At 48.2% G+C, this 26,710-nt stretch overlaps 8 protein-coding genes across 8 annotated transcripts; 7 read left to right on the forward strand and 1 right to left on the reverse strand.

Annotated features, from left to right (window-relative positions):
- Positions 1 to 3,369: 3,369 nt before the first annotated feature.
- On the forward strand, positions 3,370 to 5,243 carry N7466_008835 (Zn(II)2Cys6 transcription factor; the record flags this gene model as incomplete). Its single annotated transcript, XM_057168224.1, has 2 exons — positions 3,370 to 3,585; positions 3,648 to 5,243. 2 exons carry the CDS (start codon positions 3,370 to 3,372, stop codon positions 5,241 to 5,243), a joined length of 1,812 nt encoding a protein of 603 aa, XP_057018855.1.
- Positions 5,244 to 6,156: 913 nt separating this feature from the next.
- On the forward strand, positions 6,157 to 6,944 carry N7466_008836 (Cysteine dioxygenase; the record flags this gene model as incomplete). Its single annotated transcript, XM_057168225.1, has 3 exons — positions 6,157 to 6,444; positions 6,506 to 6,764; positions 6,844 to 6,944. 3 exons carry the CDS (start codon positions 6,157 to 6,159, stop codon positions 6,942 to 6,944), a joined length of 648 nt encoding a protein of 215 aa, XP_057018856.1.
- Positions 6,945 to 7,610: 666 nt separating this feature from the next.
- Positions 7,611 to 10,195, forward strand: N7466_008837 (M13 family metallopeptidase; the record flags this gene model as incomplete). The annotated part of the gene is made up of 5 exons (XM_057168226.1): positions 7,611 to 7,630; positions 7,714 to 7,937; positions 7,998 to 8,509; positions 8,566 to 10,065; positions 10,118 to 10,195. The coding sequence occupies 5 exons, from the start codon at positions 7,611 to 7,613 to the stop codon at positions 10,193 to 10,195; spliced, it is 2,334 nt and encodes a 777-aa protein (XP_057018857.1).
- A 1,526-nt stretch (positions 10,196 to 11,721) lies between these two features.
- On the forward strand, positions 11,722 to 16,868 carry N7466_008838 (mitotic regulator LTE1; the record flags this gene model as incomplete). The annotated part of the gene is made up of 3 exons (XM_057168227.1): positions 11,722 to 12,122; positions 12,242 to 16,563; positions 16,621 to 16,868. 3 exons carry the CDS (start codon positions 11,722 to 11,724, stop codon positions 16,866 to 16,868), a joined length of 4,971 nt encoding a protein of 1,656 aa, XP_057018858.1.
- Positions 16,869 to 17,485: 617 nt separating this feature from the next.
- On the forward strand, positions 17,486 to 20,167 carry N7466_008839 (uncharacterized protein; the record flags this gene model as incomplete). Its single annotated transcript, XM_057168228.1, has 2 exons — positions 17,486 to 17,666; positions 17,829 to 20,167. The coding sequence occupies 2 exons, from the start codon at positions 17,486 to 17,488 to the stop codon at positions 20,165 to 20,167; spliced, it is 2,520 nt and encodes an 839-aa protein (XP_057018859.1).
- An 816-nt stretch (positions 20,168 to 20,983) lies between these two features.
- Positions 20,984 to 22,156, reverse strand: N7466_008840 (uncharacterized protein; the record flags this gene model as incomplete). Its single annotated transcript, XM_057168229.1, has 1 exon — positions 20,984 to 22,156. The coding sequence occupies one exon, from the start codon at positions 22,154 to 22,156 to the stop codon at positions 20,984 to 20,986; it is 1,173 nt and encodes a 390-aa protein (XP_057018860.1).
- Positions 22,157 to 24,285: 2,129 nt separating this feature from the next.
- On the forward strand, positions 24,286 to 24,855 carry N7466_008841 (uncharacterized protein; the record flags this gene model as incomplete). Its single annotated transcript, XM_057168230.1, has 2 exons — positions 24,286 to 24,407; positions 24,504 to 24,855. 2 exons carry the CDS (start codon positions 24,286 to 24,288, stop codon positions 24,853 to 24,855), a joined length of 474 nt encoding a protein of 157 aa, XP_057018861.1.
- A 1,082-nt stretch (positions 24,856 to 25,937) lies between these two features.
- On the forward strand, positions 25,938 to 26,555 carry N7466_008842 (uncharacterized protein; the record flags this gene model as incomplete). Its single annotated transcript, XM_057168231.1, has 1 exon — positions 25,938 to 26,555. The coding sequence occupies one exon, from the start codon at positions 25,938 to 25,940 to the stop codon at positions 26,553 to 26,555; it is 618 nt and encodes a 205-aa protein (XP_057018862.1).
- Positions 26,556 to 26,710: the final 155 nt, after the last annotated feature.

A 26,710-nucleotide genomic window follows, 5' to 3' on the forward strand; every position in this document is an offset into this window, starting at 1 on the left:
AACGATGTGATGGATGGGAAAGGATTGGATCGCAAAAGCGGGAAGAGGGGGGAGGGGAGGGGGTGGTGGCAGGGAGAAGTGCTGGAAGTGATGCGAGTTGAAGTTCAGAAGGTTCAAGTTTCTCGCGGGAAAATGGAGTGTAAAACCCTGTCTCTGATTGGCCCACACAACCCGCTCGGTGAAAACCGCGATCACTCGGAACAGCTGTCGGCTCTCTATTCTCTGCTTTTATCTATTCTTCTTTTCAATTGATCAAGCACAATTGCAACCTTGAAGCTGTTTCGTTCTATATTGCTAACATCCAGAACAATTCCCGGTCCCAATCGTCCAACGCCCGCCCGTGCCCGTCCATGCCTCCCTCCTCCACCCGACGCACCCGAATCGTTCCAGCAACGCTATGATTGGTCGAATCCGACCCTGTTTATGTACGATCACAACAGCTGTAGGGTAACGGGAGCCACCACCTCTCATGACCTCCAATATACACATATTACCCACAAATTTGTCGATCTAAAAAGAAGGAACTTGATGTTCTAAGGACGATACTGGCGAAATAACCTCTGTTGTTGCTACCACGACATGGAACTGGAACCGAAGATGCATATACCAGAATCTCAATTCAGGCAGGACCTAAAGCTTGACAATATCAGTTTTGCGACGGATGATGAAGTCTTCGTTCGTATTGAGGGCCTTCCTAAGACCCTCAGAACCATCGACCGCTTTAATAAGGCGTTGAGCTGTGTGGTCCATCTCTAGTTACTGTGTCATTCAAACCATACTGGGATGGTATTCTTGCTGGTATTTGGGATATCTTCCTGCGTCTATGCAGCCATATGAACCCATACGAACAGCCCATATACTCAATCCAAGTAGTGCGGGAATAGTGATGTTTTCTGGTCACCAAAGAACTTCAATTCACAGTGTAGCGTGTGTGAGGGATGATTCAAATGTGGGGAGACTTGGAAAAGGAAGGAAGAATTGAGAATCTTCAATTGTTCATCGAAATTTCGGAACTGCTTCAAATTTTCCAATCCGTCCACGCATAGGCAGATAAACAGATGCTCAATATAATTTTGAGCTTTAAACATTGTTACTCCCAAGCTCCCAAGTTCCAACAGTAGTTGCTAGCACTGGAGAGGTTGCCAAATATCTCTATGCACATGTGCAGGGATTAAGATTTGAAATAGGACCAAGATTGGACTTGTTCAATGTTGAAATGGAATGGATGTTAGTAAAATCAGAACAATTGTCTGGCCTGTTGAAGGCTTGTGGTTTTTACTCAAATGCACCGCGTATTCGGCGATCAAGATTCGGCGATTGTACCTTGCCCTACGTAACACAACCGCGTCACATTTTAATTATTTCTATCTTGGCCGGTTATTGAAGGAGATGCATATTTGCACTTGAAACCTTACTATGACGCGATCTTGCAGGGGTTTTAATATTTTGATCTTCAAATCCATCCATTGGATATATATATACGTAACATTTGAATGTACCTCAAGCTGACGCTTCCAAGGGAGGTTTGGTGTGTTCAAATGTTGATCTACCAGGTACGATATGAACAGTACATCAATGGAAGTACATACTACCACGTGGGCACTCTACACCGATGGGTTTAAACAATGATTCAAACATTTCATCAATTGACCTCATATTCCGTCTGAAGTCAACAACATTTGAAAATCTCTTGATCTATGGATATCCGCTTTCAAATATTCAAACCTTCGAGGTTCCCGGCTTCAAGTGTTCTTGCATAACTTTCAATCCTTTGTTGATGATACTGCCTACATAGGTCCACGGGTGACGACCTCAGCCTGGAGGAGAGAATTTTTTCGGGTACATTTGAATCTGGTTTCATTGAATAGTTGACCTACCACCTACATAATGTACTCAAGTTTGAGTGCTCTTGAGTACATAGTCAACTTGATACCAGTTGACATTGATCAATCAATAGTACTATGAATTCAAACATTAACATCAAGTACAAAAAAAATTCCTCGATAACCGACTGCACATGTGCACACATACTACCTATTCACATGCAGGCATGCTCAGTGATCTATTGATACATACATCAATTGATATATTTCCGAGGTCCCTAGACAACCTCGGGATGCACGACGATGTTTTGAACCTTGAATGTTGGAAGATTAGGGAGTCCGCCTAGGTAACCTTGGATAAGACAAAATAGACAAATAAATGCCAGACAATCGTTCTGAAGGAGCCAATTGCACCCAGAGAAGGCACTCCCACAAGGATAATCAGCGTGCAGCTGTATGTCTCGAAGTCTACAATGTTTCGTATTTGCGTCAAACACGTATTAAATACCGAATCAATTGATGTTGGATTGGAACATTTGAACCTTGCAAATGTGGAGTATCTCAAGAGTAGGTATACGAGTAGGTATACCCATGGATCCTTTTACGGAAGCTATTAAGTGCTAGGTAAAGTAGTATATCCGAGGACAGTTCCATATCAACCTTGAAAGATGCACACCTGGGCAGTTCCATGTCTGCCACGCGCTCCTTTAAGTACACACTCAACCTTGAGATAATCAAATCTCTTTAATGTTTCTTAAGTTGTTTCTGTTGCGAATTTAATTCTACTGATTCAAAGTTGGGTCTTTGAAACTCCAAGAAGGCTCCAAGGCTTGAAAGGAACCTCTTCTAATTCATTCCCAGGCGTGCAGGTGGCTAATGAAAGGTCCGTCGAAAGATCATCCCCTCCTTCCAGGCCTTGGTCCTCCAAAACCATCAAGTCATTTTCAAAATATCTAAATCCCAAACGGGAATTTAGGTAAATGCGTGAAAGCCCCCATTTTCATTGGTTGACACGTATTGAAAAGGGTGAAAGTGTTGCGTATGGAGCTGAGCAGGGGCCAACTCCCCAATCGCCGAATGAATCTGAAGTCCCCGATATCACACAAGGAGAACAGACCGCCAGTTGTTAATTGAAACCATGAATACACGTAGCTCTCCTGTTAATGCTCATTATGAGACAAGATCACGCTATCTCCCCCTTATCATTGATCCAATAGCTTTCTAAGCTTTCATTGACCGCTGTTCTGCCAGTTACCAGGTGACAGGACTGTACCCAGTATCTCGTCTAGACACGGTCTACACATATTTTTTTATGCAAGCCCCGCAAGTAATAATCCGGTAATAAAATTTGCCCCATCATTTAAAAGTCCTCATTCCATACTTCATGAGTCCAAAGTGAAGGATTCAAAATAGATAGTCCAACGGTCAACCCCAAGTTATGGGTGCTGAATGGTTGACTAGGGGAAGCGGTGCCGCCCGGCGGGACCCAATTACTTCAGCTTTCGACTTACACCTCACATTTCAACAACCCGTTCCTCCTTTGATCATGACTCCACGATCCACAAAACAGAGTGGTCTGGCTTCACTAGCGTGTACCGAGTGTCGCAAACAGCATTTGAAATGCGACGCCCGGAAGCCGACATGCTCTCGTTGCTTGCAAAATGAATATTTTTGCCAATATCTCCCCTCGCGACGTGGCGGCCGCAGGAAAACCCGAGAGCCCATTCGCCGAGCCTCGTTTTGTCAACCTGATCAGATCAACGTGAATATTCAATACCCATTATATCGAACTAGTAAATATAAAACGTACTTATCATTTATTAGACATCCCTTGTTACCCCTGGTAACACGCTTGGGCAACCTGATACACCGGATAGTACGTCCTTGTCGAGAACATCAGGACCAGCTGTAGGCATTCCAGCGGGCCAGGTTCCCTGGCCTATGCTTCCACTGAGAAACGAACTTCATCAATCACGCTCCGAATCAGCCCGTGAATCATGGTACCACGATGATCGCTTTTTACGATTGTTTTATGAGAATTTTCATGTTGCGCATCCAATTTTGGTTCCAAGCGCTATATATCGTGACAGACAGTATCCCGACTTTCTCCAAATGGTGGTGAATTTTGTTGGCTCTCACTATATCTCGTCAAATCCAATTCAACAGTACAAAGATAAAGTGATTGAAGAGCTCAACTGCAGCCGAGATCGATCGCCCTGCATGGTTCAAGCATGGCTGATTTACTCAATTGCTGTTTACGCCCGAGGCGAATGGCAGGAAGCTCAGGATGCATTCTCACAAAGTGTATCAATAGCTTTGGAGTTGGGCATGAATCGGCGGGACTTTGCTACTTCGGGGCATCCAGAAACCTCCATTGAGGCTGAAAGTATGCGAAGGACTTGGTGGGAGTTATACATTACAGACGTATTCATGGCAGCACCTTTCAAACACACGACATTCCAGTGCAGTACAATGGCACCGGAGGTTGCCCTGCCTTGTGAGGACTCAGCATACACCGGTACATGCGACATTCCAACACCCCGAAAGATCCTTGACTTCAAGCGGAGGGTCTTTGCCCCCGACGAAACAGTTTTCTCTTCTTCAAGTTACCGGATCGAGGCCGTGACAATACTATGTCGTGCCTTAGTGCTGAATGGACTTCGGGACTATCATCGAGATCACTTGCAAGCCGTCGAAAATGCGCTCGTTAGCTGGATCAACCACCTGCCATCCAAAAAGTTAGATATCGTCGACTCGTATGGAAACATCGACGAGATGATGTTTCAAGCACATATGACCATTGCATATGCCACAATGCTCCTACACCTGCCCCGAAGCGATCTACAGCCCGTCTTGTCTCAATCAGATGATCAATTCTGGCCCGTTGCAACTCGCCATCTCGCATCAACGCTTAACCGCTCAATACATAGCATCAAGGCCACTGAAGCCTCACGGCGTCTATCGGACGCCATATCCCTTTGCCCCAATGTCCCGAAACACACACCTTTTGCAATCCCCGCCTTAGCGCTCTGCGGTATGATCCAGCTCGCTACCTCTATCAAGCACAACGAAGAGTGCTTCGATCACCATTACAACCGTGTTACTCTTATTCTGGGGTGTTTGAAAAGTACAAAGCGGATCTGGAACCTAGCAGACGCCGCTTATGACCATTTACGATCTTCTGCAGCAGATAACCTGTCGGACTCTATGGAGCGGTGGTGCACGGAGCCTCCCAGGAAATTATTTCCATCAGATTCAACACCTAGTAACACAGAACGTATCAACCAACCCGCACGGCCAATCTCAGCAATATCGGAGGGGCAGGATATGTTGTTTCCTCCCCTTGTGTCAGCTTTTGTTGATCCAACCTGTTACAATGATTCATTCTTCACCTCTCTCCCTGATTTCGATATACACTGAAGTACATCCATGGATGTATTGAATATAGAAACGCAAAAACCTTCAATTTAAAGGATTTATACAATCTACAGCGACATTGAAGTTGAGCGCTGACGATAATAATTCTGAGTTCCAAGTCAACCTAGGTTCCTTAGAAGCTCCACTGGGCTAGACTTTCCAAGGTTGGAATGCGTACATGGCCAAGCCTTGGAATTATTGATAAACTAGAATAATAAAGCATAATACTGGTACACTCAATATTCGGTTATTCCCGGGATTCTCTTAGGTATTCTACACCGGAAACTCGCGAAGTTGCGAAGATAAGATAATAAAAGTAGCGGGCCCCGCGAAGGTTAGCAGAGGATGCTCATGGACACACCTGGGCAACTATGTTATGTGTCGTATGAAGCTGTCATTAGGTCTCAAGCACTAATCCTTTAAACTTCATTCTTGGGAGGCCGTGTGTTAATACTAGTACGATACAAAATCAACCAATGTGAAAAGGTTTCTCTCTTGGAGTCTTGATTGACTGCATAACTTGAGAACAAGCTTAGCACAAACACGTCTGGGGCTCCCACATTTGCACTAGTAATCATCCACCCCTTAAATCGAGCATAACCTGAAACAGGTGAATGTGCAAAGAAGTCTTTTTTTGATTGATTAGGGGGAAAGATAAAAAGATAGGAGTCCGACGGGGCTGGACCAAGGCACGCGGCCTCCTGTGCCACGCAGATCATTCCGGTCGGCGATCCAAATCCCAAATCGCCGATTGTCCCCACAACGTCATTGCACATCGGGGATTGACATACACTTGGGCCTGAGGACCAGCAAACTCCTTTATAAATGTGCTCAATTGATCCCCGAAATCCATTCAAACTACTCTGTTCTCTTCTCCAGCTTCAAAACACGTTAATCTCACATCTCTCACCCCAATATGTCTTCAACTCTGCTCTCAACAACCGCCACCTTCGACAAGGGGCTCTCCCCGAGCTATCAACCTTTCAAGGAGAAATACAACCTGGAATGCCTGGTGCAAGATATCAAACAGCATTTGGGAGAGTCGGGCGGCATCTCCTCCGAAGAGGTTGATGAATCATATCTGATCTCGTTGGCGCGAAAATACGTGTCCGATCCAAGTGACTGGATCGAATATTTCTACAACGATACCAGCAAGAACTACACCCGGAACGCGATCGAGAACATCAATCACAAGGCAAATATTGTTCGTGTTCATTTCTTTGTTTGTTCCCTTCCACGCCAAACGCATTGCTAACCTATGACAGCTTCTTCTTGTCTGGAATCCTGGAAAGGGCTCCCCTATCCATGACCACGCCAATGCCCACTGCATTATGAAAGTTCTTGCAGGACAACTACACGAGACTGTTTATCATGCCCCTGAACAAGATTCAAAGGAAGCCAAACCTTTGACTATCAAGTCTGCCAACACATTCGGCATGAACGAGGTGACATATATCTCAGATGATATTGGTCTTCACCGAGTTCACAATCCCCACCCCACCCAGATAGCTGTGTCATTACACCGTAAGTACTATCAGAGAAGAATGAGAGCCAAGTGTCTTTATTTGTACCCGAAGAAGCTAATATTGTTTACCTTGTCTAGTTTACACGCCGCCAAATGCAGCTGACTACGGCTACAACATTTTCAATGAAGCTACTGGCTCAGCCAGCTATGTATCGCAAGCTCATTCGGTTTCCAAGTAGGGGAGAGGACCGCGGTGTTTTGTTTGAGACACATACTTCGTTTATCAGATTTGGTTATGGTGATTTACTAAGCGAGGATGTTGATCATCCGCTCTAGCGACTTGCGTGCTATTTTCAAGATTGATATCCCCTTCGCCAGTTTGCTTTTCGACACGGGAACTTCAGTGGTTCGGCGTTAGGCTCTAAATTCAAACCAAGAAATGAGCATTCAAATTATCTTCTCCTAAGATTTATCTACTCAAGTACTCCCAAGTTTTTGTTGACAACCTGGAGTATGAGTAGCGGCTAAGCTACTAGCATGTAAACTTGTCTTAGATGTGTGATTAAAGTATATAAAGAGGAGGTAAATTGTTTGAAAGAAAAGAAGAAAAAAAAAAAAAAAAAAAAAAAAAAAAACTACTAGTAAACATTGATTCTACTCTTTTCCTTCAATAACCCATATTGGCGTCGGCCGCGTTGCATTCCTCTAGATCCACCTGCGTTTCATCCCCGCACGGAGCCGATCGCTTACTCATCGCGTGACGCCATTCCTGAATGGGGGTTCTCCAAGATAAGGTCGCCGACTCTGCGGAGAAACTGGCGTTCCTGCTTCCACATATTCATTCGATTCCTTTTCTGCGAAGGTGCTCTTTGCAATCGACCTACTGACTCTGGATTCGCTCCACAATGGTCTTCTCGGGCAACGAGTAAGTCTTATTGGCTTTATCCTAGCTTTACCCCAACCTTTGGAAGACGATTCACGAACATCTTGTCTAATGGTGCTGTACAGTGATGGCTGGAAGCCCGACCACGCGAGAGACCTGGATCTAGAAGAGAAGACAGCTCTACTAAATACCACCGATGAAGGCATAGAGACTGCCAGTGGGAACAAGACATCGGTGCCCCCTGTCTTGAAGAGGGGCCCCAGGAAATGCCGTCGCATCCTCTGTCGCGCCTTCATGACATTGGTATTTGCTGGTGTTATGATCTGGAACTTTGCACCATCCCCCAATGGTGAGTTTAATAATTCATTAACAGCCCTCAAACTATTAATGACTTTGTATTCAATTCTAGCCCAACCCTCCGAACCTACCACTCAGCCTGCTCCGTCAGTGTCGCGGGCTATCTGCAAAACCCCCGAGTGCATTCACGCGGCGTCGGAGATTCTCTATAATCTAGATTCAAACTATGAGAAAATTGACCCATGTACCGACTTTGACCAGTACGTATGTGGCGGTTGGAGAGAACGACATGATATGCGCTCTGACCAAGGCTCGGTCTTTGCTGGAACAATGATGGCAGAGGCTGCTCAAACACGCCTTCGTCATATCTTAGAGCGCTCAGAAGCTCCAGAGTCTGCCGACGCTGTGAATTATAAAAAGCTGAAGGACGCATATGATGCTTGTCTGGATGAATCTACTATTCGAGAAAGGGGCACTCAGCCATTAGTTGAAGTCCTAACGGAGCTGCAGACCGTTTATGCCGCTAATGATGAAGCAAAGGCTCGAACTGAGGATAATCTTACCGATGCTATTTTGTTTCTCCTCAAAAAGGGCGTCGAGGCTCTCGCATCTCCAGGTGTTTCTGTAAGCTTACAAGTTTGAATTCTCATATTGGCATAGGTGTATACTAATATTTAAAGGCTGATGATCGGGACCCCGATAACGTTGCAGTCTTCATCAACCCACCTGGCAACATTGGGCTTCCTGCACGCGAATACTATAACAATACTGAAACGGTCGCCAAGTACACGGGGGTTGTGAAGCAGATCTTGCAAGCTTTCAAAGTCAGCGATTTTGAAAAAATTGCGGAGAACATTGTCGCCTTTGAAAAAGAGCTGGCCGACGCAACTCCAGATACACAGACCCAGGAGGATGTTACCAAGTCTTACAACCCACTTAGTGTCAAAGACACTCAGCTGCTAGTTCCCCAAATCTCTTTTGATGGGATCCTCTCAGAGCTGGCACCGGACAATTATACAAGCGATCGCCTGATTGTTGGATCGCCATCGTATTTGAAGGCTCTCTCCAAGATCTTGAAACATGCCCCCAGACAGACCGTTTCCTTCTTCTTCCAATGGAAAATCATCCAGGCTTTTGCGGGCAGTATTGAGGATGATAAAATTGTTCCTCTCACCCGATTCGCGAATGAACTTGCTGGAAAGGACCCGCAAGCCAAGGAAGAGCGCTGGAGGAAGTGCATTCGCAGCCTTGATGAGGGCTTGGGCTGGACCCTGAGCCGATTCTACGTGTTGGATTCATTCTCAGAAGAGTCAAAGAAGCTTGGTGACCAGGTTGTGTCAGACATCAAAGAACGGTTTGCCTTTACTCTGGATCAAACCGCATGGATGTCCCCAGATGTGCGAAAGCTAGGGATCCAGAAGGTGGAGAACATTGTGCAGAAGATTGGGTTCCCTACCACGAGTCCCAACGTGTTGGACCCGCGGGATGTGGAGAAGTATTATGAGGCACTTGAGGTTTCCAAGAAGACCTTCTTTGAGAACGAGCTTGCCGTTGCGAAGTTTGATCTTGCGCACGAGTGGTCAAAATTAGGCAAACCAACCAACCGAGATGAATGGGGTATGACCGCGGCAACCGTCAATGCCTATTACAACCCCCCGGGGAACGAGATCGTCTTCCCGGCTGGCATAATGCAGCCTCCCACGTTTTACGGAGCAACGGCACCGTTGTATTTGGCCTATGGATCGTTTGGAGCTATCAGCGGCCATGAGCTCTCTCACGCGTTTGACTCGACTGGTCGGCATTACGACGAGACGGGCAACTACACAAACTGGTGGGACGACGAGACCGTCCAGGCCTTTGAAGAACGGGCTCAATGTTTTGTAGACCAATACTCCAACTTTACCGTTGAGGGACCCGGCGGCAAGATGCTGCATGTGAATGGACGCCTCACCCTCGGAGAAAACATTGCTGATGCTGGTGGACTGACCGCTTCGTTCCACGCCTGGAAGAAACATGACGATGCAAAGCCCGACCTCCATCTCCCAGGACTGGATGCCTTCACCAAAGAGCAACTGTTTTTCGTTTCGTACGCTAACTGGTGGTGTGGTAAATCTACGCAAGAGGCCGCCGAGCAGGCCATCTACAACGATCCGCATGCACCCAAGTCGGCGCGGATTATTGTAAGTATTGATCCCGTGCAATGCATGATCCCTGTCGCTAACAAACTTTTAGGACACTATGGCAAACTCTCGAGAGTTCAAAGAGGCCTTCCAGTGCCCGGAGAAGAAGCCGGTTTGTCAGCTCTGGTGAATCGTTGCCGGGTGATAAGTACTACATTCCCGACAGCTACTCCTCACTTCATTTCGGTGTATTTCAGTTTTCTATTGCTTGACAGTCTCAATCTCACATTATATTTCCTGTGGTTTCTTGTAGATGCATAAGACACATTTCCACATTCCAAGGGATTGCTGAATTTTCGGTGTCCGAAATTATAACACACCAATCATGGATAAACATTCTTATGAGACATAGTAAGCTTGTAGGGAAATCTGGTTTAATTTTCAGCGCTCATATCGGCAGTCCTCCCTCTTGCATGAAATACGACGAGGCGATCTCCCTGAGCTTGTATGTTTGTACTTTTTCTTTGCACCCGGGTTGCATCCACCCCCTCAACGCCGATCACCGTTTTAAAGTAGTTATTCCCCCCTCCGACGTGAGGAAATGGCAAGCCAACCAAAGGCCGAAACCGATACTCACTGCAGATCGGGAGGGGCGGTCAAGCTAGATCGACTCAGATCCTAGTTTAATACGGAGTAACGACCGGGAGATTTTTTTCTTGTCCCGGGACGATCGATCCATTTCTGATGAAGGGAACCCGCAGAAATAAGATCATGTGGATCGACTCAAAAATGGGATTTGGTGGGCGATGTAGTCAGACATTGTGGGATTTATTTCATTTGCTCATTTTGATCTAAATGAAAGGCTTGTCTTGGCGAGGGGGACGAAAATTAGACGACTCCAGTGGAAATTGCATCAGCTGAAGGTAAAGTGGGAATCAGTGGGACCCCCTGGCTGGGTTGCATGAGACATCCACTCTGCTGGGAAGGATCTTAAAGGGAAACGGGACATGTCATAGCTGAGAGCTCCATTCGATCAGCTCCCTGCAATCCCAAGGGCGCGTCACTATGTGCCGAGGCCAGTGGAGCATGGGATAACAGCGGGATAAGCAGCCACTTAGCGGGCAGAAACGGGGGCTCGCCCCAAATGTAGTTCGCTTCACCGGGGCGAGGCGAAAAGTGTGGGTTCGACGTATCAATTTGCGGTCATGTGTGTTGATGTGCATGTTGACATGTTGCCAGCGGGGAAGGTTGGATAAGAGAAGTCAAAACAAACATGTAATGAGATGCGATCAGACCTTGAAAAGAATGAAACAAAGTAAAAGATTAGAATGTTCTGATAGATCGATGAGATGGAAGAGTAGAAGTGTGTACTGTAGAGTGTATACACTAGTAGGCTCGTGTATCGTATACCAAAAAGGTGGCAACCGTTTTTGCCTGGATCCGCCGTACCGGGATTGATTCCCCAAACTTCCCAAACTCTTGCTCCACCTGGAAAAAAACAAAGTCCCTTGAATCTTGATTTTCCTTCCTACCTAATTATATACACACATACGCCTACTCACCTGTGCAACATTGATCACCGAATTTCCAGCCTGGTCTGCCTCATGCATTCGAGAGATACCCATTACCACGCTTGTCCGTGAGCAAAGAACACATACGTGACCGCGTCGCGCGCGGTCCGTGGAGCTGTTATCGAAGCTCTCACGATCGCCCGTCATGGAACCCTTTCCTGTCTCCGTCGACCGGCCCGCACATTCCAAGGATCTATCCGGATCACCAGTGCGAATCCGTGAACTGCCCGTTCTGCTGGATCGAACGCGCAGCGGAGCTAGTCCAAAAACCACCTCTTTACGCCGCGCCAACACGGTAGCACAAGGGAATTTGATCAAAAAGAGCCTGGAACGAAAGGCTACTCGGGATAGGACCGCGACAACTGGGACTGCGCCGGGGGGAGGAGCCTCAGGGCTCAGGGCCAAGGATAGCAGCGAACTATTACGAAAAGCACCACTGCAACGATCTCAAACACACCGGGGCCCATTGGAAGCTCGTCCTGCAGGACGCAAAGCAGGTCATTTTACGGTTGGAAGTGTTGGACAAAATGGCAAGATCTTTCTCAGGTACGATCGGTGTTTTGTTTTGTTTTTCTGCGTTGCTCTGGAATATCTAATCTCTCTGCACGACTATCCCGCGTCGCACATCACCTGCAGCGAGCTGACAATTTGCCACTATTTACTAGGCCGATTGCAAACCCACCCCAAAAAGAACCCCCAATAGTGCCATTCCCATCTATTGATCAAGTGACGACCGATCGCCTTCAGCCGCAACAATATGCTCACCCCCGAGATGATCCGTCCCGATGGTCGAGCTCCCAGCTCTCCGAGTTACGTCCGCGCGAAACAAACCAAGAGGATCATGACTTCGAGGTCAATGAAGTTACGCGACCTGAATCAGCAAATCGACTTCGTCAGCGAGCAAATTCGTTATCCACAATATCCGATAATCACTCGGCGTCTGGCGCGGGCAAGCGTGGAGAGCTACGCATCGTCATCGATCGTTCTGAGGACCGGCCCAAGACCGCGAATGAAAAGTCGCCTGACACTACGTTAGTGGTCCCCATCCCTCATTACCGGCTGGGCTCACCCAGGTTCAATAACGAGGGTAGTGCGGCCCTGCATACTTCCGTCTACACGCGAGCGTCAATGTCCGACAATTTTCGGAATTCGACCTTGTTAGGGGGCATGATTGATACTATTCCTGCGCGTTATCCGAGTATGTATAGCAGAGATTCATTTTCGCGTAATCGAACGTCCTTCAATCGGGCGTCCTTTGCAGTGTCCATGTTCTCCGGGGCAGCTGCGATAGACCTCAGTCGAGCTTCCCCGCTACCCAGAAATTCGATGGTGTATGAGTTGAAGGGACCAGTTGAACCCTCCATATATGAGACTTTGGTATCAGACATGGATGGTGAAACGGTTGTGCGGTACATTCCCGGCACCAAGGATATCAGTGCAGCCACACCCGCCCGCATTGTGGCCCAGATCTCTTCTGAGTCGTTCATGGATTATGAATTGGTATCCGATTTCTTTCTCACCTTTCGCTGCTATTTATCATCAAATCATCTACTTGCTCTGTTGCTCGCACGCCTTCAGTGGGCAATCAACCGCCTTCGAGAGGATGGACGGATCATCCGAATTCGTACTTTTGCGGCTCTGCGACACTGGATTCTGAATTATTATGTTGATGACTTTGTTCCCAACTATAAGCTCCGGACCCACTTTTGCGAGACCATTAACAGCCTCTATCAAGAGGTGAAATGTCGACGAAATGGTGGTATGAGCGATTTGAAAATCCTGATTGACTTGAAAAGATGCTGGAATGGCAAGTGCTCGGCTTACTGGACAGCGTCGGAGTTTTCTCGCGCCTACAATGACCCCGACAGCCAAATTTTGCCAGGAAGCGTAATAATGGAGCTGCCGAGTGAAGAGATAGTCCAGGAAAATGTTCCACTTCCTGGTGTGGTCGTTCAAACAGAGACTAATTCCCGGAAGAGTTTCCCCGTCTCTACTCAGCATGATCGAAATGACTCGGCTGGGACGGTACACAGTATTCCATTCTCAACAAAGAGTGAGCAAAGTATGTTGGCACTCTCCTGCTCTTTACCACCTCCAAAGTCCCCAAGGCGGCTATCTGCCCCTTACTACTCAAGGAGCAAAGCACCGCGCCCCGTTCCCTTGGGCCTTACCAAGTCAGTTTCGACTCATGAAAGACATCCTGTGTCTCCGATGCTCTCGCGATACCCATTCCATGGTCATAAGAGAAGTGGCAGCTTCTCTGATTCCGTGCGGGATCCAATGTCTGGTGTCGAGGCAGGCTCCGCCGCTGCCCCGCAGGAGATAATGGACCCCGTCAGCTTTATTCGAGGTGCACTATACCCTCCCGCTGAGTCATACATGACGATGATGGCACCAGATTCTCCTCCTTTGGCTTTGCCGTCATCTTCTTCCAATCCGGACCGCCGAAGCACGCCGGATGGCGGACCCAAACCGGCACAATCGAGCTCCGGGGTGAAGACCATCATCGGCTCTATAAGGCGGGCTCTTCATACTAGGAACGGCGGTCAAAGTGTTTCTGCTCGCATAGCCAATGCTTCGGAAGCTCTCACCATGCCTTACCGGGGGAAAACATCAGCCATGCCTAATCACATTGCTCTTGGTTCTGATTTCTACCGCGACAGAAAGATGGCGGCTACTCCCAAACGGCCCACACGAATTGACTTGCTATGTGAGCAGGCTTTGAGGCAGTATAAAGAGGCTATGGACAACTCAAACAATCAAGATAGCCAACCACAACCCAACGCCCCCGAATTACAGAAAGCCTGGCAAGATGCTCCTTTAGACATCCCCGAGAGCAATTTGGAAATCCTCAAAGATAATAGCTCGAAAATAAAAAGTGGGCTTACTACAGGTAGTGGGTCAATCGTCATCGTTGATGATACCGGATTTGACTTCACTCCCTCTATGTCTGGGGCTTTGGAAGATCATAGGCCTACTCGTGCCATGGGTGATCCGGTGCGCTTGGATACTGGTGATACACTTGCGTCATCCAAGTCATACTTGTCAACATCGACTCGAGGCAAAAGTGAACATACAGTTCCCATCTATTTCAATGGTGAAATTTCCGAAATTTCACAAAAGCCACATCCCTATAGCATGGCTTCCACTCGCCGATCGTTTTCTACTGAACGGCAGTCTACTCCCCAGAAGAGAGCATCACTTTCGCTCCGACTTCGGAAATATGCGTCCTTCCAGAGCGGAATCTCGAGACAAAGAACGTCAATGGGCAGCGAGGCAGGAAACTCTGTTGTGGACCCAAGCCTTACGCATGAAGCAGATAAGCCATCCGGCCGTGCGCTTCGTAGAAGGCCCGGGGGAAACTTGCGACAGATGCAATATGTGGATGATGTCGAGCCTGATTCTCGTCGAGGGAGTGACATGTCCATTCGCTCGTATGATGAATCTTTAGCTGAAAGTACGGTGACCGCAGAGTCACGGCCTTCCACCACCTTGATTCCGCCTAAACCTCGGTTCTCATTGATTCAACCTCGATCCAACCGCAACATGAAACGATCATTCGAAGCGGCTATTGCTCGATTTGCGCAGATTCCAGATGATGATGATGGAGGTATCGAGTCGACTTTGTTGAAGCTAGAGGGTAAGTGGCCTAGCTCACCGCCGGCTGATCAAGAGGCTGGATTCGAGCAGACGACCAAGAATTTCGCTCAACATGACAATGAAAGAAGCGATGGTCCTTCGGATGTTATCTCCCGAAGGCGGCAGACAGATAAATCTGGTTACTCTACCGTCGGAGGGCGGTTGGCGCCTCCAAGACCGTATTCGGATTCCGTGGCAGATTCTGAAGACTCCTACAATTCGATTCCTCTTCTTGAGCGTGGCCTGAGCGATGAATCAATGAAACGGCCAACAGTGAATCGAGCGCAGGCCAACAGCCAAGTTCTTGATGTGCAAGGGGCCCCTCTCAGTCTGATCTCTAGTCGGGATACCTCTGAATTGGCATCGTCGCACCCGTCAATCCAGATCATCCACGACACGGATAGCATTCGCCGTATTCCCCCAGGCTCGACGCTCCCCCGACCAGCCTCCTTTGGCATGGGACAAGCCACCCCCAAGCGTTTGTCGGCCATGTCTGTTGACATGATTGACCCACGCGAGGCCATAGAGGGTCGCTTCTCCACAGATAACCCTAGCTTGGGTTCGTCGACGATCGAGATCACACCTCATCCCCTGGGGCACCCCCCTTCTCCCCCAATGACCATTCAACACCCAAGCTCTCTCACACCATGTGTCTCGCCTATGGAGAAGATCCTTTTCCAGGCTCAGCCCCCTACACCCGATACTTCACCTAGGCGTCGTGGGATTGAAACAGCCACCTCACAGTCTAGAGATGTACCTCAATTCTCCAGCGATGTTCTTTTGAACTCTGAAAAGGATCATCCGCATGTCAATGATGATTCCTCAGATCACATCCCCTTCATCCTCTCCTGTGAATCTCAAATGCTTGCTCAGCAACTGACACTTGTTGAAATGGCTGCGCTGAGCGAGGTTGATTGGCGAGACTTGGTTGATATGCGATGGAGCAGCGGCTCTCAATGTATTGCAAGCTGGGTTGAGTTCCTCACTGCCGAGGAGCGCAAGGGTATTGATTTGGTTGTTGGCCGCTTCAACCTCATGGTGAGATGGGTCGTCTCGGAGATTGTTCTCACCCGCGATATCCACGAGCGAGCCCGCACAATCATTAAGTTTATCCACACGGCCGCTCATGCGCGCCGCATTTCCAACTATGCGACCATGCTGCAGATTGCCATTGCCCTGTCTTCATCGGACTGTTCCCGACTATCCAATACCTGGCAACTTGTTCCTTTGGAAGACAAACGACTGTTCAAAGATATGGAGTGCCTGATCCAGCCTGTTCGCAACTTCAATGACCTTCGCGTTGAGATGGAGACAGCCAACTTGCAGGAAGGCTGTATTCCTTTTATTGGTGAGTTCTGGGCCCTAATTATTTTTTGATGATCTGCTGCTAACTATCGACCTGTAGGCCTTTATGTACATGACCTTACTTATAATTCCCAAAAGCCAGCACAGATCCCTCGAGCCGAGGGAGGGCTTTTGGTTAACTTTGAACGATACCGCACAGCTGCTCGGATTGTCAAGAGCCTGCTCCGGTTGATCGATGCCAGCACCAAGTACCGCTTCGAGCCTGTCCAGGGTGTGATCGAGCGGTGCCTCTGGATTGCATGCCTTTCCGAGGATGAGATTCAATCTCGAAGTAAACAACTCGAATGATCTTACCGACCTTATTTTCTAATGACTGGACTTTTCTTTTTCATACCCCTTTTTGCAAATTTTCTCTCTTTTTTGACTTTCTTTTGCGATATATCACTGTATCTATACTCTGCATTTACGCTTTCTCACCTTCACTCAGTTTTATATTTGGTATTTGCGTTTGGAGCGAGCATTTGCATCACATTGGCAACTTGGAGATATGACGGATTATATCAATGGCCAGCTGTCATACATATCACTTTTCTTTTACTTACCGACCCACCATACCACCCTCTATTTCATAATCAAATAAGAGAAGCTCATTGAAATTAATATACAAATCAATTGATCAATCTACTCCTCCAGAATCTAGCCCGGTCTTAGTGACCCGTTTCGTAGTTTCATAGTGTGGATTCATAGTGCGTCATAGTCAAAAAAACCGCGGCGGTGTTGGATCTACTTGCGGAACACTAATTTCAGCCCGACCCCCATTTCTCTTCTTCGACCCCAAGTCCAAAGGCCTTCAACCGAGTGCAAGTTCCTCGTTCATCTTATTCTTTGATTTTCCCGCATATTCACCGACCGGCTCATTCAACTCTTCCCGTGTTGAATGTCCCGCCCCGTGTGTCCCCGCCACGATGGACACGAGCGAGCCGCGGCGCGGGGCTTCAGAGGACTTGGACGACACTGAGTCCAACCGCAGCCCCGTGTCCCTAGAAATCCCAAAACAGCTACCGGATGATCTTCCCAAATCACTAGACGATCGCCGCTCGGTGCCGGTATATCAACAGGAGACGGAGATGTACGATGCGTGGCAGGGTAAGGACACTCAACATGACAACCTTCGGGGTGGTCCGAGCTCAGAAACGGTGCCTGGATTTGATGCACCTATCTATCAAATCCCTCATTTGATGCGCACGGAAGTCGAGCGAGTATGAATTAAAGATCGAGCTCAGCTAACATGCCATGATAATTGCGCAGGACAATCCCAATTTCTCACGACACCCGTCGCCGCGAAACCACTCACATTCAGCCTAGCTCTGGACGACCACACGCACGACCCGGAAACAGACCTCCGCGCTCAATACGGGCGCGATATTGAAGATAGCGATGCGCGTCTTATGGAGATGCTTGCCGCGCAAGCTGCACACCGGGAAGTCGATTCGCTGGGCGCCGATGAAGAAAGCATAGCGGCCGACGAGAAGTTGACGACGGCTGAGAAGAAAGACATCCTGCAAAAGAGCCTGAATATGGCAGCAAGCAATGGCGATGTAGAGCGAGTGCAGAAGCTATTATCTGGCGCGGCAAAGAGTTTTGTGGATGTTAATATGAAGGACGAGGAGGGGACGGTACCGCTTATTTACGCGAGTTGTTTCGGACATCAGGACGTTGTCTCGGCGCTCCTTGATGCTGGTGCATTTGTCGACCAGCAGGATCGGAATCAGTGGAGCGCGTTGATGTGGGCTATGACGAACCGACATAAGACTATTGCGAAGATTCTTTTGGATCACAAGGCTTCGCCGGATATTAAGTCCTCTTCTGGTGGGACAGCATTCGACTTTGCGCAGCCTGGCAGTGAGATTTCGGAGTATCTGCATGAAAATGGATATAGCTTCGGGCCAAGCGCGACTGATTATGATTTCTACGATGCTGGAATTGCGCATGGACGGTTTGAGGAGGAGATTGCAGAAAATGCGATGAAGAGGCGGATGATGATGGAGGAGAGTGCGATCAATTTGGAGGTAGATCTGTCAAGTCTTGGGCTGGACGAGAAGTTTGAACCATCGGATGAAGACGAGCTGGAAGGCGAACAGCAGGAATTCGTCTGGGACCGATGTTTAAATGATCAAATGTTTGTCTTCCAAGACCATGAACTGGAGCGCATCTTGGATATCATCATCACCAACATGACACCTCAACGGTCTCCAACTCAAAAGCCTGTGCCAGCAAATCTTCTTTTTCTGAGTGCACGCTATGCTCACTACCATGCTAGCCCAGAGCTCCTAGCGGAGCTTTTGACCTCGGCAACAGAGAAAATCAATGATGTCGTCGAGCGGTATCAATGGGACATGACTATGCAAGCATTCTGGCTGTCTAATGCCACGCTACTATTGCATTATCTCAAAAAAGATCCTGGGCTTTTGGAGTCTACGGTGGAATTTCAGCTCCATCTTGCAGAACTGATCAACGAAATATTCGTCCTTATTATTCGTGACGCCGAGCGACGAATGAACAAAGTCCTGGATGAGGCCATGCTGGACCATGAGACCATCCCCGGACTGGAGGACGTTGCCTTCCAAAACGAATGGAAGATTTTCCGCAAGAAGAAGTCCGAGGCCCCCGAGCCTGCAGACAAGCGATTCCGTCCACCGTCACCGCGGCGCCGAGCACAGATCTCCCCACGGAACGTCACATCCTTACTCTCGTCGACCCTTTTTGTGCTGGATCTTTACGATGTTCACTCTGTGATCACCACTCAAATTATCTCTCAACTTCTTTATTGGCTCAGCGCCGAGGTCTTCAATAGGATCATGAGTACCAGACGCTATCTGGCGCGGACAAAAGCAATGCAGATTCGCATGAACGTTTCCACACTAGAAGACTGGGCGCGCACCAACAATCGACAACCCGAACACTACGAAAACGGATCCATGACTAGCTCCGGCGAAACAACGGTCGACGCAGCCCGTCGACATTTAGCCCCAGTCATTCAACTGTTACAATGGCTACAATGTTTCTCCTCCCTCGGAGACGATCACGAATCTCTCGTGACAACCTTACTCCAATTACAACAGCTCTTCCCGGTCCAGCTCCTTCACGCCGTAAAATCATATCGTCCCGAAGTAGGCGAGAAGGGCCTCACCAAACAAGCCATGAAGTTCTTGCTGGAAATGCAGCGCGATCCTGAAATCTTATTCAGAGAACAACGCAAGATCCAAGCCGAGAAGGAAAAAGCAGCAGCACCCCCAGCACCTTCCGACAAAGATCTCCCCAAAACACCAAAGAAAGACCAATATCAAACAGAAGTGCAGGGCGCACCATCAGATACCCCCGCTACTCCACATCCGGGCCCCATGTCCCCAGAATCCGCATCTCGCACACCGGGCATGGTATCGGCGGCTCGAAACGACGATCGCCCCAATTCCAACAGTGTCATTCTGGATCCCACCCTCTTCCTTCCCTTCTCTTTACCAACCAGCACGGATATGCTGATTAGCTTTGGCGCTGGTCTTGGCGGAACGAATCGTGAGCGTGCTCGGAAGTATATCCCCACTGTACCACCAGAGGTGCTGAGTCGATTTGATCGCGGCGATGTATAAGTCGATATGTACTCGACAAGCATAAAAAGAATACAGAATTTTTCATCCAGCAACGCTCTCGCTTGTGCCTTGGTGTCTTCTAGTACTTGATATGGTGACATGTGATTTTGGCCTGACGGGAGTGTTCAGCAAGAAGCGGACGGAAATTGTGGTAAGGCTAACAGATACCCTTTGCACTCCTTGCCTTCGGCTCTTTCTTTCTTTCCAACGTTATTTGAACAAAGAACACGCCCCCAGTTATATGGGTGCTAGATGGGTGGCCAACTGGGCCCCGGGTGTATATATTTCTATCAATGAAGAAAACTTTCCCAGGTTCCAAAGAAGACATCTGGACTATTTTCACACTTTAAATGCAATGCCTTTGTTCCTGTGCATTCCAAGGTTCACGGACGCAGATTATGTGAGATCTCGACTGGTCACTCAAGGGTCGGCATGTGTTCTCGGACTGAGCAGAAAAAGCCCAGAACATTGTGTAGGTACACATCGAAGTTATGTACAATGTGTTCCCGAACATTGAAACATTTGAACAAGAAATACCAAGACTCCAGATGCCGAGCATCAAAGTCAGCCAAGATCTATTTGAACTGAACTGTTACTGGGATGAATGGCTGTTGAGCTCTCATGGGCTTGAATTTTGATTTTCTACCTAGTTAGACTTAGGTCAGACTTTTGATCTGTTGGGGTATCATGCAAACACTAATAGGAATGGCAAAAAGTGAGAACCCGCAAAGAGTGCTCAGAAACAAAAGTCACTAACTACTACTGATACAGTTCGTTACCAAAAGGTCCACTGAATTCGGTGCCAGAACCCGCGTCTTAAGAGGCCTCCGAGATCGAATCCTCATCCGAGGGTTCATACAGAGACAATGGCGAGTCCTGGAGATCTTTCTCGGAGCTGCGTGACTGAGATTCCAGTTTCGTATTAGAGTTGGATCTGTTCACTTGAGATTCAGAGCTGATCTGTTCGGGCAAAGAGCGATTTCCAATGAGGGATTCTTCAGCCACGGATTCAGAAGACCCTTTATCTTGTCGCTGCTGCTGACTCGGCTCACCAATGGCGAAGCTTGATTCGGCAGCTCGCGTAAGGCGTGGTGGTATCTTTTTCAAACGTTTAGGAGGGGCAGCAGCCCGACCGAGTTTGGCTCGAGACTTCCTCTTGCGCGGAGAGGCAGAGCTGCGACTGTTTGATTGGGCCTGAGATGCTGATTCCGATGGCGAAATTGGATCTTCTGATTGAGGTTTGCGAAGAGAAGGGGTTCGCAATCCTGGGGGAGTCCAGAATTGGAATGTCAACCTGCGTTTAGGTGGATCTGGGTTGGGATTCACTTGAACGGGCGGGAGTGGAGGGACATGTCCACCAGCAATATCGGGCAGGATTCGAGGCTCGTCTTCGATGGGGCGTGGTTGAGCAGGCAACTGAGCTGGAACTGGACTGGGCGCAGAAGATCTAGCAGGAGGGACTCCCGTTGTCGGAGTGACTCCAACACTCCCAGGAGCTGGATAGCCCGGGTATGTAAGATTGCCGGGAGGCTGCTGAGGATGAATACCATGCTGGGAGGAAGATGAATGCGGGGGTAATAGAACCATTGGAGGATACGGAGTGGTCACTGCAGGTGGGCCGGAAAATGACCGCTGAGGCGGTTGAGCCAAGAAACGTCCAGGCATGTACTGATGATCCGACTCAGACGAAGATTTGTTCATACCAGTGAGATTCGCGAATAGCCCTGGTATCATGTGAGGAGGTACGCCTCCTCGTAAAGCGTCCGCGAGAATTTGCCCTTCCGTCTTGCGCAGCTCCAATTTTAAAGCCTCCTGTCGTGTCTTCTCTTCTTCTTGCTTGCGACGGTCCTCCTCAGCTTTGGCCTGCAACCATTGCTGCATGTACTCAATACCTTGGCATTGCAAAGGCGGCTGGGGCAAAGAAGTACCCGGTGGTGCAGACATACGCGCGAAAGAAGAGAGCGGGGGAAGTTCTCTGTGCGGAGGCATGATACTGGTAGGTCAGATGCGGGATTAGAATTCGATGGGCACCGCGGGAGCGGACTGGTGGGAGGGGAAGGAAGGAAGGAGGGATGGGAGACGTGAAATAAACATTGGAAATGGAAAGCGCGAGCTGGGAGGGTGGTTCTTTCCCAAATAGGAAAGCATGCTGGGTATCTGACTCTGACTCTCTGAGTGCGTTTCTCAAGTACTGGGCTATATAGCAGGTACTATTAAGTACTACTTAACAGTATGTCTTCTTTTCAGGTACACTGAGTATGTGCTCTCCCAAAATGCTCATTATTTTTGGTAAATAACATTTGATTCATTGCACGACCAAGGCTTGTCTTCAATACATAAGAAAAATGTCTGTAACTTACTACGAATCAACAATCTACACAATTAACAATGGCTGACTCAGCCACGCCCCGGGCCAGGTTCCGTGTGCAATCGGAATAGGCGATGGCCAAGACGCAATTTCAGAGGAATCAAAAAGAAACCAGGGACCATTGTAATCGAAATCCTCAAACACGGGAGAGAGCCGAGAATATGAAAATTTAGGGACTCGGGATCACAAAAATTAGTGACCCCAAAAGAAACCAAACAGAGTTAGTCATATAAAATGAGGGACCCAGTGGAGAAAAAATATTGGTAAAAACACAAACAAGATCAAGAGCAAGGAAGAAGGAAAGAGAGAAGAGAAGAAGAGAAGAAGAGAAGAAGAGAAGAAGAGAAGAAGAGAAGAAGAGAAGAAGAGGGATAGGGAAAAAAACATCAGAGCGAGCCACGCATGACATGGGGACCTACATTAGGCTGGAATAGATCGCCCTATAAAGACGACGACGCAGATAGAACAAGTGGATCATGCACAGTGCTCCGAAGACCAAGATCAATCGGTATTCTCGTTACCCTCACGGCAGCCGCCTTTTCGGCCAAGGCAGTGTGTCCTTAGCGCCAATGGTATTCTTCATCGGCATTGGGATGCATAGGTGGATTACGGATTCCGCGCAAGCGTCTGGTCCACTTTACTCGTGGCCGATTTCACGGTTGCCGGCCCCGGGCCCCCTTCTTCCCCCTCCAACCCCATATTAACCGCTGGGCTTGTAGGGGCTGCACCTAAGCACTCGCGAGAAGAGGCCAGGAGAAGAAGATCCAGCTTCAAGTTGATTGGTTCTATCGGATAACTGGTTAGAAAACGGCTGTAAAACATGACCATTGGGGAAATGGTGGGGTTTGGGGCAAATTCAGCAATGCAGAAGCGACCAGATCCATGACTAGCTTATGCTGGATCAGTCCAATTATACTCGTTTAGGAAAATCGTGTGCAGGGGTTCGCAAGTCGGCCACCCAATGGAGATGCACTAGGCCAGAAGGATATGACCCAAAGCTCGCTAGGGTCTGGGTTCTTGCATCACCAGAGAGAATACGGAAATGCAGGAAGATATGAAGATTCCAACCTTGGGAGATTTCGGGTGTGGATCAAAAGATCCACCAAGATCGGGATTCCGGGAGCGTAGAGAGTTTCGACAAATCAGAAGACCAAAGGAAACTTCACCCTTTCACAGGATTTAGGACTAACTTTGAAGAGGAAGGCTCAGATCTACAAAAGTTCTTGGTCAATTTGATTCGCCAAAATGTTCCTTCGCGTATTCCGAAAGACTCTGATTGGCTCCTGTGTTGATGCCCCTTTTCCAAGGTTTGGATTGGCCAGTTTGTTCAGCTGGAATGTTTTCGGGTACCTTCCATTATGTATGCCATGCGTAGAACTCCAGATAAAACAGCGTATGATCAGTTGTTATTAAATTTACAATTTAAACATTGATTCAATCTTGGATACTCATTCACCGGTCAATTATAGCTGGTCGTTCACTACTACGTAAGAATGAGTACTACTCCAACCTTGGTCAATCCTTATTAGGCTTCTGGTGCCAGGTATAGTATCAACTGCGTACCTCACACAGCTTCTTGCTCTTGTAACTCCTTCCACTTCTGATGTTTACAAATCTGGTCCTTCTTGCACATGTGATAATACCTTCAATATAATTGTTGGATTCTTTCTCTTCACGAGCTGCACCAATTCCTACGATTCGCAAAGCCTCATTTTTAGGCAGAACATCGACTAGTACATTATCGCTCGCCATGGCGTCTAACGATAAATGCCCCGACTTGGAGCCAGGCATCACCGTGCTCTGTGTTTTCACGGGAATCAATTTGGGACTCTTCTTATTCCAAACCTACATCTATGTGTTTTGGGCCTACCGGTATATCTATCAACCTAAGTACATAATCCCACTTTGAAATGTATGTCCTAAGTTCTAACAACATGCGCTAACACATAAAAACCTGTCGGAATTCAGGTTCTTCAAGATGCAAGAAAACATTTCAAATGAAGAAGAGCTTAGTGACCGCTCTCACAAAGCCCCCATGGAGCCGGTTCAAGCTATTGTCCTTGAAAACGAATCGTTAAGGAATTTCTGCGCGGCTCTTGAATTGGCCCCCGTGGGGACGCATAGGGCAAAAGCTCCAATGGAAGTCCTCACGATCCAGACAACCCTTTGTGACCGTGGTGGGAGGCGATGGGAAGCGTTGATGATTGTACCGCCGCTTAATGAGATTATTGGTGTTCATCTGCGAAGAGATGGGACGGTTGATCTTTGGCCAAACCGCGTGCACGGGAATCACGTGGCTACTCTTACAATCCCAGAGTGAGCTTACCACAGGCTTCTCACTGTTGCTTCAAAAATCGAATCAAAATTCATTGTTGAGATTGAATTGAATGTGTTATCTACGTCTGAAGAGTGGACCTCTTTCCCGCTCTTTTTTTTTTTTTTTTTTCTGGCCCCCACTGGGAACTCCCCATCGGCCTTTCCCATTCAAAGTTTCAGTGGAGTCAGAGCCGCATTCTCCAATGACTTGCCCGGCTATATACCGTGCCTTTGAGCATCTTGACAATCCCATTTGTGCCAATTTCTTATAAGAACTGACTTCATGTCGATGGAAGAGGGCTCGTATTGGGCCCGTGTTGCCCACGTCCAAGATGGCGCCTGTGTGACTCACGCATTCACGTTCCACGACTCATGATTATTTCCCGGATAACTTGGCACATGCTGTCTCAGATCCAATCAAGCTATACGAATATCTTTTTCCGTGTTATCTTGGGACGGTACAGTCCACGGAGCAAGAACTCTTAACGAGCCATTTTTAAGGGTTCAACCGACCCCTAAGGGGCCGCTAGTTCGCTCCAATTCTTGGCATGGAAAAATAAATTCGGACCCGAAGTGCCTGCCTATTATTGATTGGGCTGTGAGCAAGAGGTTACAGCCTTGCCAAAACTTTGTTTATGATCCTTGAAAATTCTAACATTTATCAAGTAATGAGCAAGTGTGAACGGCGATCTTGTCCGGTGTTGGCACTAGGTCGTACATTGCCCTATGGGGGACCCTGAATCGTCAAATCCAAGCGGATTGACCCCGTGGCGAGCCTTGTACAACTCACTCTTGAGTCTTGGGCCACGATAGCACGCTTACTTAGCTCAGACCCCTGTGTCCGTTAAGCCACAATGCCTATTTAGTGCCTTGGCTAGCTCCATGATAATCTCCACACGAGGCTACTGGTCAGACTAGCGTCAAAATTTGCTGCCGAATGTAAATACACTCTAAAAAAAGGGTTTAAAAAGAAGCCTTCACTCGCAGTCCCTCCTGTTCATTTTTCTCTCTTCAGTTTTTCAACCCATATTCATAGCCTTTTCCATCCCATTCATCTTTGGTCATTTCAATCCCGCTTCAATCATCATGCACGCTACTTTCTTCCTCGCTTCTACACTCGCGGCCCTGGCCGCCGCCACCGCCAGCAGCACCACCATCAGCTATCTCGGTGCCTCAATCACCAGCGACGTCGATCTTTCCAAGTACACCAGCGTCGTAGGCTCGGTCGTTGCCGCTGACGAGTCTGCCACTACATACGACATCCGCTGCCAAGACGGCGTAGACATCACCCTTTGCGCCATTAGCAGCGCGACCCCCTGGAGACTCATTCAGGGTCCCGCGACTTATAGCTTCTCGGCCAATGAGAAGATCAGCACCGACGGTGGTGTTGCCGATATGTATGCTACTGTCGGTTGCTCGTTCACCCACTCCTCTGAGTCCGTCTCCTGCGCCGGGAGTGTCTCCTACGATCTCTCCATCGATGGCTACTCCACTGCTTCCAGCACCAACGTTGCTAGCGCCACTATCGATGCCGATCAGGTTAGCTACCATGTTCTGACCGTTACTGGTGGTCTTGATATTCTGAAGTCCGCGGCTACGGCGACGGCTACTTCTGTTTCCTCCAAGGATGCTGCGCAGGCTCAGGTCACTGCTGCCCCTCTGTTCGCTGCCCTTGCTGCCGCTGCCGCTGCCGCCATGATTTAAGTGACCAGCTCAGGCTTTTTATTGCGTTATATAATACCCTGCACATGTTTGTCATTGTGGATGTTCTTTGGATGATCTTATTGATATCAATGTATAAAGTCAATCACCTACATAATTCGAATACCAGTTTCCTATGATTGAGCTTAAAGCCTTTC

This window comes from Penicillium verhagenii, assembly GCF_028828195.1.
Source record: "Penicillium verhagenii strain IBT 33310 chromosome Unknown utg000008l_segment0_segment0, whole genome shotgun sequence".
NCBI classification, from domain to species: Eukaryota; Fungi; Ascomycota; class Eurotiomycetes; order Eurotiales; family Aspergillaceae; genus Penicillium; species Penicillium verhagenii.